Source organism: Hyla sarda, chromosome 1 (assembly GCF_029499605.1).
Source record: "Hyla sarda isolate aHylSar1 chromosome 1, aHylSar1.hap1, whole genome shotgun sequence".
NCBI lineage: Eukaryota > Metazoa > Chordata > Amphibia > Anura > Hylidae > Hyla > Hyla sarda.
Window position 1 is genome coordinate 571,893,693 of NC_079189.1, and position 13,970 is coordinate 571,907,662.

The following is a 13,970-nucleotide window of genomic DNA, read 5'->3' on the forward strand; positions in this document are numbered from 1 at the left end:
AACCTGCCATTACCTAATGTGGGGAACCTGCTTCTACCTAATGTGGGGAACCTGCTACTACCTAATATGGGGAACCTGCTACTACCTAATGTGGGGAACCTGCTACTACCTAATGTGGGGAACCTGCTACTACCTAATGCGGGGAGCTTGCTACTGCCTAATGTGGGGAACCTGCTACTACCTAATGTGGGGGACCTGCCACTACCTAATGTGGGGAACCTGCTACTACCTAATGTGGGGAACCTGCTACTACCTAATATGGGGAACCTTCTACTACCTAATGTGGGGGACCTGCTACTACCTAATGTGGGAAACCTGCTACTACCTAATGTGGGGAACCTGTTCTACCTAATGTGGGGAGCCTGCTACTACCTAATGTGGGGAACCTGCTACTACCTAATGTGGGGAACCTGCTACTACCTAATGTGGGGAGCCTGCTTCTACCTAATGTGGGGAACCTGCTTCTACCTAATGTGGGGAACCTGCTACTACCTAATGTTTGGAACCTGCTACTACCTAATGTGGGGAACCTGCTTCTACCTAATATGGGGAACCTTCTACTACCTAATGTGGGGGACCTGCTTCTACCTAATGTGGGGAACCTGCTACTACCTAATGTGGGAAACATGCTACTACTTAATGTGGGAAACCTGCTACTACCTAATGTCAGGAACCTGCTACTACCTAATGTGGGGGACCTGCCTCTACCTAATGTGGGGAACCTGCCACTACCTAATGTGGGGAGCCTGATACTACCTAAAGTGGGCAACCTGCTACTACCTAATGTGGGGAGCTTGCTACTGCCTAATGTGGGGAACCTGCTACTACCTAATGTGGGGGACCTGCCACTACCTAATGTGGGGAACCTGCTACTACCTAATGTGGGGAGCCTGCTACTACCTAATGTGGGGAACCTGGTACTACCTAATAAGGAGAATCTGCTACTACCTAATGTGGGGGACCTGCCACTATCTAATGTGGGGACCTGCCTCTACCTAATGTGGGGAACCTGCCACTACCTAATGTGGGGAGCCTGTCACCACCTAATATGGGGAACCTGCCACTACCTAATATGAGGAACCTGCTACTACCTAATGTGGGGAACCTGCTACTACCTAATATGGGGAACCTTCTACTACCTAATGTGGGGGACCTGCTACTACCTAATGTGGGAAACCTGCTACTACCTAATGTGGGGAGCCTGCTACTACCTAATGTGGGGAACCTGCTACTACCTAATGTGGGGAACCTGCTACTACCTAATGTGGGGAGCCTGCTTCTACCTAATGTGGGGAACCTGCTTCTACCTAATGTGGGGAACCTGCTACTACCTAATGTTTGTAACCTGCTACTACCTAATGTGGGGAACCTGCTTCTACCTAATATGGGGAACCTTCTACTACCTAATGTGGGGGACCTGCTTCTACCTAATGTGGGGAACCTGCTACTACCTAATGTGGGAAACATGCTACTACTTAATGTGGGAAACCTGCTTCTACCTAATGTGGGGAGCCTGCTACTATCTAATGTGGGGAACCTGCTACTACCTAATGTGGGGAGCCTGCTACTATCTAATGTGGGGAACCTGCTACTACCTAATGTGGGGAACCTGCTACTACCTAATGTTGGGAAACTGCTACTACCTAATGTGGGGAACATGCTACCTACCTAATGTGGGGTAACCGCTACCTTCCTAATATGGGGAAACCGCTACCTTCCCAATGTGGGGAGACTGCTGCCTGCCTAATGCTCTCCCGCAGAAGTAGCACCCCCATCATCCATAAGCTCATGTTATTACCACACAGGGGTAGGGGGAATGGGGGGGGGGGTTGCTGGTAGATGAAAATGGTGCTACTTCTGGTGGGGGTGTTGCTGGTGGATGATGAGGGGCCCATGATGGGGGCATTATATGTAAGGGGCGCATGATGGGGGCATTTTATGTAAGGAGCGCATGATGGGGGCATTATATGTAAGGGGCGCATGCGACCCAGCCTCACCCAGCTGCTACCTCCAGTGGCCCCCAGATAATTTGAGTTTGAGACCCCTGCTCTATCCCCTTCGTGCTGCCAGTGGCAGATCCGGGGGGGGGGGGCAATGGGACAATTGCCCCCTGAGATTGTTGCCCCTCCTGTACTATAGCATGGTGGAGCGGGAGCTGTCAGCTGTCCCGCTCCACCATTCCCTCACATTTCTCACACGCTGCTGCATTCTTGCAGTGTGAGCCGCAGGGACACCATCCACGGCAGGCCGGCGCGATGACATCACATCATCGCGCTGGCGCCCGGAGATCGACTCCACGCAGCTCTCACACTACAAGAACGGAGCAGCGTTTGAGAAATGTGACAGCTGGAGAGAGGTGCTCGGGCGCCGTATGGTACAGGGGAATTATTAAAACTTGGGGGGAGGGGGGGCGGTGTGCATGCACAGAAAAGGGCAAATTATAAGTGAGGGGCACAGGACAGGGGGTATTATATGTGATGGGCACAGGACAGGGGGGCATTATATGTGAGGGGCACAGGACAGGGGGGCATTATATGTTAGGGGCACAGGACAGGGGATATTATATGTTAGGGGCACAGGACAGGGGGTATTATATATGAGGGGTACATGGCAGGGGGGCATTATATGTGAGGGGCACATGACAGGGGGTATTACATGTGATGGGCACAGGACAGGGGACATTATATGTTAGGGGCACAGGACAGGGGGTATTATATATGAGGGGTACATGGCAGGGGGGCATTATATGTGAGGGGCACATGACAGGGGGTATTATATGTGATGGGCACAGGACAGGGGACATTATATGTGAGGGGCACATGACAGGGGGGCATTATATGTGAGGGGCACAGGGCAGAGGGTATTATATGTGATGGGCACATGACAGGGGGCATTGTATGTGAGGGGCACATGACAGGGCCCTCTAATGCCCCCCTGACATTTGCCCCTTACTTATAATACCCCCTGTCCTGTGCCCCTCACATGTAATGCCCCTCTGTCATGTGCCCCTTACTTATAATGCCCCCCTGTCCTGTGCCCATCACATATAATACCCCCTGTCCCGTGCCCCTCACATATAATGCCCCCTGAGGGGGCAGGACATGGGGCATTATATGTGAGGGGAAGATATATATACTTTGATAAAATGGCCCATCACAATCTTCAGCACCAGGCCCATGATGCTCTTAATCCGGCCCTGAATACCGCACACAACCTCTTTTAGCCACAAATTGAACCATTTATAAACTACTATCTGGGACCTTCTAGATCAATGTTTCAAACCAGGAAGCTTGCAGCTGTTGCAAAACTACAACTCCCAGCATGCCCGGACAGCCAAAGGCTGTCCGGGCATGCTGGGAGTTGTAGTTTTAGAACAGCTGGAGGCACCCTGGTTGGGAAACACTGTTGCAGACCCTGTCCTGTTCTTCCTCTATATATTTAATGTTGTGTGAATTTTTGGCAATGTAACACACTGGCACTTGTCACTGGGTCTAGGCTGCTAGCCAAACCTTTTTCAGACAATTTCTAGCAAATATAACTCTTGCAAACATTATCTATCATAAAGTCAGAAGGGTTATGGGTACGTGTAACATTTCCCTTTAAAAGGGGTTATCCAGGAATAGAAAAACAAACAGATCTAATTTCTTCCAAACACAGCGCCACACCCGTTCTCAGGTTGTGCATGGTATTACAACTTGGCTCCATTCACTTCACTGGAACTAAGCTGCAATACCACACACAACCTGAGGACAGGTGGGGTGCTGTTGTTGGAGGATATCCGCTCTGTTTTTGTAAATCAATCCCTGATAACCCCTTCAAGTCAGTAGGAGACATATTCCCACACATTTACATAGTAAAAGGGATTATGTAGATGGCTATTGATTGATACGAAGAGATACATTTGTTAAGGAGATATATCTATATCTATCTATCTATCTATCTATCTATCTATATATATATATATACCCTAAATGTATCTGTATTATCAGTGTAATGCAGGAACAGCACTTATGGATAGGGATGGATCGCTCCGCTCCTGGCAGGTATTACCCCTCCTGGGCCATTAGGATTGACAATATTCATTTCTTAATACCCTAGACCACCAGGGATGTCACCTTTCACAACTTTACCACCTTAGATTATAGAGACGTATTCATTAGCCCCTACACCAACCAAGAGCACTAGGGTTGTTGGCATTAACCCCTTCGTTGCCCTAGATCCCTAAAGATAACCCCTTCTAGAGCAATGCTTCCCAATATGTCTATGCAGAATATACACTAGTAACTTTCATTGAAGTTTCCCCAAGGCTGTGACCGTACACTGTGCTGCACACATGAAAAGCGGAGCACGATATAGCAGCGCAAGCAGATTACACGATATAGCATGCGACCCATTGGAGTGCCATAGGTTGAGAACCTAGCTTCTAGAGTACTAGCTATCTATCTAGTAAAAAATCTAAGACAATGCAATCTAAGACAATGCAATCTAAGACAATGCAATCTAAGACAATGCAATCTAAGACAATGCAATCTAAGACAATGCAATCTAAGACAAGGTGAAAAAATGGCAAAACTTTTAAACCATTAAGGTGTTACAGGCATCTATCTATCTATATATTAGGCAGGGCCAGTGTTTATTCCATGGCAAAAAAAAAAAAAACTGTGTCTCACAGCAAGCTACATTTCGACCGAAACACAGTTTCGTCATTTCGACCGAAAAACGGTTGGATTTTTTTTCACCAATTTTGTGTGCTGTGGGAAGATTCCTTTTTCTATCTATCTATCTCATATCTATCTATCTACCTCATATCTATCTATCTAACTATCTATCTCATATCTATCTATCTCATATCTATCTAATCTATGTATCTATCACATATCTATCTATCTCATATCTATCTCATATCTATCTATCTCATATCTATCTATCTATCTCATATCTATCTCATATCTATCTATCTCATATCTATCTATCTATCTATCTCATATCTATCTCATATCTATCTATCTCATATCTATCTATCTCATATCTATCTATCTCATATCTATCTAATCTATGTATCTATCACATATCTATCTATCTATCTATCTATCTATCTATCTCATATCTATCTCATATCTATCTATCTCATATCTATCTATCTATCAATCTATCTATCTATCTCATATCTATCTCATATCTATCTATCTCATATCTATCTAATCTATGTATCTATCACATATCTATCTATCTATCTATCTATCTATCTATCTCATATCTATCTCATATCTATCTATCTCATATCTATCTATCTATCAATCTATCTATACATCTATCTACCTCATATCTATCTATCTATCTCATATCTATCTCATATCTATCTATCTCATATCTATCTATCTATCTATTTATCTCATATCTATCTGTCTGTCTTCTATCAAACACATATCTATCTATCTTTCCATCACACATCCGTCTATCTCATATCTATCTCATATCTATTTATTTATTTATCTATATATCTTTCTATTTATTTACATATCACATATATAAAAGCTCATATCTCATGCAGACCTTAGATTATACAATACGTAGCACATGTTATATTAGCACATTATTCTGGGCAGTCATCCTGGAGGTTCTCTATCCTTACAGGTGAGTTGTATCTACTTATGACTGTCCAGTACACTAGAATACGTCATATTGTGGCCCTTATCACATATTAACACACAGATTAATCACCAGATGTATCACAGGGGCTCAGGCTGTTTGATAAATCCAGTGCATCTTTAAACTGTCTAGTCTAGGTTTAGACCAACTATGAACTGTCTTAGTTTTCACCCAAAACCCTACAGTACAATTTTAGCACAATTTTTGGTGCATAGTGTCACATGCTAAGCCATGCCCATTTTACAATAAGCCACACCCTTTTTACAATAAGCCAAGCCCCTTTGTCAAGTGAAGTGTCTAAAAGATATAATAAAAGTGGAACAAGTCTTATAAGTCCGTTCTGGGGCACCAATACGTTCTATAGGTAATACATTCTACATTTCCTTAGAGTAGTGTTGGTAAAGTTGGCGCCTAGACACCTCCTCTTAGGGCCCATTCACACTATGTATTTTCTTACGTGCTTTCCATGAGATTCTGCTGCACCGTTTACTCGACATAGACGCACACAATGCAAAAAGAGGAGGGAACATCCCATTGATTTCACATCCGGAAATAAAAAGTTAGAACAGAATCCCGACATCTGATCCCCAGGTAGTCAGGAACCTCTGAATCCCATTATACAGAACATTCATTTTCTTACATTGAGCACATCCATTTTGCAAAAAATATTTCTTTTATCCATTTATTAACATAAAATACACCACGTAAACATAGCCAAAGTGACGTCTATAATTCCCAATGTTATTTTCTGAGACCACATCTATTAAACTTTGTTATTTATCTGCTCCTATAACAAACCAGAACCATGCAGGATACTCTCAGCTCTGCTACATCCCTATCTACATAGATGCATGAAATGCAAAAATAAATAAGGTTGGAACATCCCATTCATTACATATCTGGGAGGAAAAAGAGTTAGAACAAAATACCAACATCTATTCACTAGGTAGTTGGGAACCCCTGAATCTCATTATATTGTGCACATATATATATTTTTTGGGTTGGGTACATCCCAATCTATATAGACCAATGTTTCCCAACCAGGGTGCCTCCAGCTGTTGCAAAACTATAACTCCCAGCATGCCAGGACAGTCAACGGCTGTTCGGGAATGCTGGGAGTGATAGCTTTGCAACAGCTGGAGGTGCCTTGGTTGGGAAACACTGACATAGATGCAGACAATGCAACAGAACATCCCCGGCATGCTGTGAGTTGTAGTTTTGCAACAGCTGGAGGCGCCCTGGTTGGGAAACACTGACATAGACGCAGGCAATGCAACGGAACATCCCATTCATTTCACATCCATAGAAATAAAAGTAGAACATAATCCCGACTATAGATCCCCAGGTAGTCGGGAAACTCGCCCCCCCCCCCCCCCCCCCATTCCCATTATATTAAATCGCTCCCCACTGCACTCAGCTTCTTATTCTCTGCAGCCATACGGTAACTTTACTATGCTGAAGAACACTTTAATACTACCCTCTATGTACAAGAATATACTACTATAATACTGTCTGCTATGTACAAGAATATAACTACTATAATACTGCTCTCATATACAAGAATATAACTATTATAATACTGCTCCTATGTACAAGAATATAACTACTATTATACTGCCTCCTATATACAAGAATATAACTACTATGATACTGCCTCCTATATACAAGAATATAACTACCATAATACTGCTCCTATATACAAGAATATAACTACTATAATACTGCCCCCTATATACAAGAATATAACTACTATAATACTGCTCCTATATACAAGAATATAACTACTATAATACTGCTCCTATATACAAGAATATAACTACTATAATACCATCCCCTATATACAAGAATATAACTACTATAATACTGCTCCTATATACAAGAATATAACTACTATAATACTGCTCCTATGTACAAGAATATAACTACTATAATACTGCCCCCTATATACAAGAATATAACTACTATAATACTGCTCCTATATACAAGAATATAACTACTATAATACTGCCTCCTATATACAAGAATATAACTACTATAATACTGCTCCTATATACAAGAATATAACTACTATAATACTGCCTCCTATATACAAGAATATAACTACTATAATACTGCCTCCTATATACAAGAATATAACTACTATAATACTGCTCCTATATACAAGAATATAACTACTATAATACTGCCTCCTATATACAAGAATATAACTACTATAATACTGCTTCTATGAACAAGAATATAACTACTATAATACTCCTATGTACAAGAATATAACGGCTATAATACTCCTCCTATGTACAAGAATATAACTATTATAATACTACCCCCTATGTACAAGAATACAACTACTATAATACTCCTCCTATATACAAGAATATAATTATTATAATACTACCCCCTATGTACAAGAATATAACTACTATAATACTCCTCCTATATACAAGAATATAACTACTATAATACTGCCTCCTATATACAAGAATATAACTATTATAATACTGCCTCCTATATACAAGAATATAACTACTATAATACTGCCTCCTATATACAAGAATATAACTATTATAATACTGCCCCTATGTACAAGATCTAGGGGTCCACTGCATAACACTCATTCTGCTAATATGATGCATTGAGGAGGGCGCTCACCTCTGTGTATATGTGGATGCCTGTGCCAGTCTGTGGGTGTCTGTGATCCAGCGCTCAGGAATAATCTCTGCAGCTGCCAGGATACAGTGGGTATATAGAATGTCTTCAGCGCTTCCTCTTCTTGTCTTCTCCTGCAGAGGTGACATGCACTGAGAGGCTGGACGTCTCACATTGGCCGTCTACCTCCTTGGACATGGCTCCAGCCTCCCCTGATCTCAGTCTGGCTTTGCTCGTCCCTGGTTGCACAGACTCATCTCTCTGTGTCTCTCCCTCCCTCACTTGTCCTTTCCCTTCTTCCCCCTCCCATGCTTGTTTTTTTTTTTTACATTTTTTTTTGTCTCACTTATTTTTTATGTCTGTCCCTCACCGCGCTTGACTCTTCACTCCTCTCCCCTGCACACCCAGCCTCTATCTATCTATCTTCTTTATTTTCCCCAGGCTCTCATCTCCTCCCACTTTACAGTATTTTATTTTTATTCGCAGATTCCATCTCTCACACTTATTTTCATTAAAAGTGACAACGGTCGCCCTCATGGCACCCTCCCCCCCCCCCCTGGTGCCAGGAAGGTGACCCCACAGTCACCCCCTCCAGGAGAGTGTGCTACCTTCACCTGGGCACTCTGTAATCATCTCTGAGAAATAATGTGGACTTTACTCATCTCCTTATTCCCAGCTGCCTGAATCTATCCCTGCAAGCGAAAGGAACTGAATTATTCTTAGACCCTCAGGAAAGACACCGGAGTCACCGGAGTAATAAATACGTAGGATTATTCTTCTATAAAGCTCCCGCGTCGCCCTTTAACTGGCCATGCTAATGAAAACGTCAGACCGCGGCCATGTAAATTAACCGATTGCGGCAGATTTCCACTTATACTAACCCCGGTTATAGGGAGGCTTATTTGGGAAAATTTACAGATTATGTCCAAGAATAGAACTAATATAATACTGCTTCTATGAACAAGAATATAACTAATATAATACTGTCCCCTATGTCCACTATATACAAGAATATAACTACTATAATACTGCCTCCAATGTACAAGAATATAACTACTATAATACTGCTTCTATATACAAGAATATAACTACTATAATACTGTCACTATGTACAAGAAAATAATTACTATTGTACTGCCCCCTATATACAAAAATATAACTACTATAATAGTGCTCCCTATATACAAGAATATAACTACTATAATACTGCTCCTATGTACAAGAATATAATTACTATAATACTGCTCCCTATATACAAGAATATAACCACTATCCCCTTAAGGACCGGCGTTTTTCGGTTTTTGCTCCTTCGTTTTTTCCTCCTTACCTTTAAAAAATTATAACTCTTAAAATTTTGCACGAAAAATCTTTATTATGGCTTATTTTTTGCACCACTAATTCTACTTTGTAATGATATCAGTCATTTTACCCAAAAATCTATGGCAAAACGGGAAAAAAATCATTGTGTGACAAAATTGAAAAAATACAGCCATTTTGTAACTTTTGGGGGCTTCCGTTTCTACGTAGTACATTTTTCAGTAAAAATGACACCTTATTTACAGGCCTGCACAACAGGAGGAGGGTATTTTGTTGGGGGCCTGGTAAGTATCTGCCCCCTGCGCTCCCTCCGGGAGCGCTTTACATCTTGGGGTGACGGCTCCCCCTTACTGATGTCCCCGCAGTAGTGCGCCGGCCCGTACTTCTGTCCCTGGCAAGGTAAGTCTTACCCCTTTGCCTCTGTTGTCCTCCGGTGCTTTGTTTCTGTCTTCTATGCCACTTCCGGTCGGCGCCTGAGCTGTACAGCAGTGCGGCCGGGTGCACGCTGAAAACCGGAAGTGACGTCCTGGGAGACCGGAACTCCCAGTAATGCACCGCGGTAAGGCTGGACGGACGGGCGGCATATTTAAAATCAGGCAGAAGCCGGCATCCGGTCTCCTGGATCGGAGGCAGCCGGACTTCTTGCCTGTTAAGGTAAGACATTTTATGGCACTACTGAGCGGGGTATTTTGGGCATTTTTTTGTCAGCTAGGTTACTGACAGTGTTCTATGTGGGGCTGCGCTAGTGCGCCTTTTTAGACTTTATGCCTGTGGGTATAGCGCTCTTAGGTGCTGGTGCTTTGCTCCTTACCCTATTAGATGTTTGTTGTATGGCTACTGCCTGTAGGTGTTGGGGCAATGCTCATGAGTCATAAGCCAATTCCCCTGTGTTAATGCCTTGTTTTAATATAGATGTCAAGCACTTCAGCAAACCGCAAAAGGAAGTCCAAGTCTAAGCATAGGCTATGCAGATCCTGCGATCAGCCGCTATCGGATGACCTGAGAGGTGACTTCTGTGACATCTGCAAGGACCACCTGAGATCTCGTTCGGATGGGCGCAGTGCAAGGTGCGTGAGTTGTTTACAACGTCTACCCCCTGACGCTAATTCTACTGTTTGTGAGAAATGCGCTGCGCCCCATGAGATGTCTAAGTTTTTGGAGGAAGCCAAGGAGTTCTTCTCATGGTTTAAAGGGAAGTTTGGCTCTACTTCTAAGTGTACTGGCAAGAAGCGTGAGAGAAGTGAGAAAGTACAGTTCCATGAACCGTCCTCATCTGGCTCTAGTAGCTCCTCACGCACGTCAGACACTGATCCTGAGGAGTAAGTTGCAGAGGACTTTTTTCTTTTAAAAAAGGAGAATGCGGATATGTTAATCAGAGCCGTTAAAGATATTGTTCAGACCTCCAGGGAGAAGTCTAACGCTCAGGATAGAGAGGCACTGTATTATTTTCGGAGGAAGCTGTCTAATGTCTTTGCAGGTCATCCGGTGTTAAAGACAATTATGGAGAAGGAGTGGAGAAACCCTGACCATAGAATGGAGTTGGGTTCTAGATTCCATGCCGTGTATAAATTAGACCCAGCAGACACTCAAACATGGGAAGAACCGGCAAAGGTGGATCTGCCGGTGGCTAAGCTTTCAAAGAAAACACTCTCACAAGCAGATGACTCTTCTGTATTGAGAGACCCCTTGGACAAGAAGGTAGACGTCCTTTTAAAGAGTACATATTCCAACACGGCCGCGCTAACTAAGGCAGCCATGTCGGCTGTTCTGGTGGCTCGTGCTCTCAGAGTCTGGCTAAGCCAGCTCAGCAGGGATATTGAACATGGAGTCTCTAGGAGTGATCTGCTTAAAGAAGTAGCTACTCTCAAGACGGCAGCAGAATTCTCCTACGACTTCCCGCTGGATGTTACAAGAATTTGTGCAAAGAATCTGGCGGTGTTAAATTCTGCTAGAAGGGTAATCTTCTTGAATCCTTGGAAGACCTCAGATACGTCCTCCAAAACTAACTTTTGCGCACTGCCGTTCAAACCTGGTCTGTTGATAGGTGCCCAGCTGGAGCAAATCCTGGCGCCAGGTAAAGAGACGAAAGAAATGTTTTTTCCTGTGGAGGATAAGAAGAAACCTTTTCGTCCTTTCAGGTTCAGGAAGTCAATCTTCAGAAGAAGACCGTATCGTGAGGGAAAATACAATCGTCGCTACCAGACTGGTAGCAGGAAAAGGCAGCCAGATACAAAACAATCTAAGTCAGAGTTCTGACGCCAGGTCAGACGACATGGTTGGAGGGAGACTGCTCAGGTTTCAAGAAGCGTGGCGGAAGATCACCACGGACAGTTGGATCCTAGAGATTGTCTCAATAGGGTACAGTCTAAATTTTCTCTCTCCCCCACCAGAGAAATTTCTTGTGAACAGAGCCAGCACAGTAGTTCAGTCTCTCCTTCAAGACTTCATAAGGAAGAACGCTTTAGAACCCGTTCCTCTAGAACAGCAAGGTCAAGGGGTTTACTCGCCAGTCTTTCCAGTCCCCAAGACAGGCGGAAAATGGAGGCTAATAATCGATTTAAGATTCCTAAATCGCTTCTTAAAGAAAGAAAAGTTCTGCATGGACACTGTGAAGTCTGCCACAAACATCCTGCAAAAAGATGACTGGATGGTTTCTCTGGATCTAATGGACGCATATCTGCACGTCCCCATAAACGTGGACTCAAGAAAGTTCCTAAGAGTTGCGGTCGTCCAGCAAGGTGTAGTGCAACACTTCCAATTCCGCGCCCTACCCTTAGGCCTGTTGCAGCTCTCAGACTCCAGCAGATCCAGGTATGAACCTTATTTAGACGACTGGCTACTGATTGCGGCTTCTCAGGACCTAATAGCCCGTCAGCTCCAGACCACTCTCAGTCTTCTTCAAGAGTGCGGCTTCATCCTGAACGAAGCGAAGTCAGATCTTGTGCCGTCAAGACAGAAGCGCTTTCTCGGTATCATTCTAGACTCCGTCAGAGAGAAGGTCTTTCTACCTCTAGAGAAACAGACCGCTATTCTCCAGCAGGTGACCTACCTGATTCAGACACCGACGGTCACTATCAGATCCGCCATGAAGGTCCTGGGCCTTATGACATCGGCCATAGAAGCTGTGCCTTGTGCGAGAGCGCATATAAGAGAGCTTCAAGCAGAGATTCTAGCGACCTGGGATCGCTGTACGAATCATCTGTCAGCCCCCTTGTGTCTATCAAACCACACTCATCTGATGCTTCGTTGGTGGCTAAAGAAAGAAAATTTTTCTCGGGGCAACAGTTTCAGGTTGATGGAGCCATGTATCGTTACGACAGACACCTCCAAGAATGGCTGGGGGGCCCACTACAACGGCCATTGGGTCCAGCATTAGTGGTCTCCAAGAGAACAACTTTTTTCTTCCAATCTGAAAGAGCTGAGGGCCATCAGGTTAGCAGTCATGCATTTCACACCTCTTCTCAAGAACTGTCCAGTGCTGATACAGTCAGACAACTCTGTGTCAGTCTACTATCTGCGGAAGCAAGGCGGCACAAGGTCTCCAGCTCTGCAGAACGAGTGCAGAATGTTAATGAGCTGGGCCGAGCAGCATTTCTATACCCTGTCTGCAGTCCATATAAGAGGAGAATCAAATCTTCAAGCCGACTTTCTAAGCAGGCAAGTCCTGGACCCCAACAAGTGGGAGCTGAATCCAAAGTACTTTTCCCAGATCGTCAGCAGGTGGGGCTGTCCCCAGTGGGACATGATGGCCACCAGGAAAACAGAAAGCTTCCCAAATTATGTTCTCTTTACAGTCGGGATCATCCAGATCACCTAGATGCGCTCACAATGAGCTGGAAAGGCTTGTACATCTATCTCTTCCCACCAGTTCCCCTCCTGAGTCGGGTGCTGAACAAGATACTGCTGGACAAGCCGTCCGTTCTACTCATCGCTCCTTTCTGGCCTCGCAGAGATTGGTTTCCGCTCCTGCTCCACCTGTCCAGCGGGAACTTCTGGAAGTTGCCTCTCCATCAGGATCTGCTGCTCCAGAGAGACCTCTTCCACCCGCATCTCGATCGCCTCCATTTAACAGTGTGGAGTTTGAGAGGCAGAAGTTTAGAAACAGAGGCTTATCAGAAGAGGTAATTGAGACACTGCTGTCCGCTCGCAGGCCTTCTACGAATCTGCTTTATTCTAAGTTGTGGAAAAAGTTTTTGTCTTGGAAGGTGGGAAGAGGAGATCCGGAGATCTCCTTACCGGTCATCCTCCAATTCTTGCAAGACGGTTTCTTAAAAGGGCTAAAACCAAATACACTCCGGGTGCATGTGACAGCCATAAATTCCTTCAGTGATGGTAAATTAGCCAAGCAACCACTTATC

General features: G+C 44.0%; 1 protein-coding gene across 3 annotated transcripts in view; it reads right to left on the reverse strand.

Annotated features, from left to right (window-relative positions):
- The window catches only part of ZBTB7C (zinc finger and BTB domain containing 7C), a 281,395-nt gene extending 272,750 nt beyond the window's left edge, over window positions 1–8,645 (reverse strand). For 2 of the 3 annotated variants that reach the window (XM_056543753.1, XM_056543742.1), the window contains exon 1: window positions 8,299–8,436. Coding sequence is in view for 1 of the 3 variants with exons in the window: in XM_056543723.1 (XP_056399698.1) it covers window positions 8,299–8,444 (146 nt within the window). In the remaining 2 variants the exon portion in view is untranslated. Of the gene's footprint in view, window positions 1–8,298 lie in introns of all 3 variants that reach the window. The other variant, XM_056543723.1, reaches the window with a different exon arrangement.
- Window positions 8,646–13,970: the final 5,325 nt, after the last annotated feature.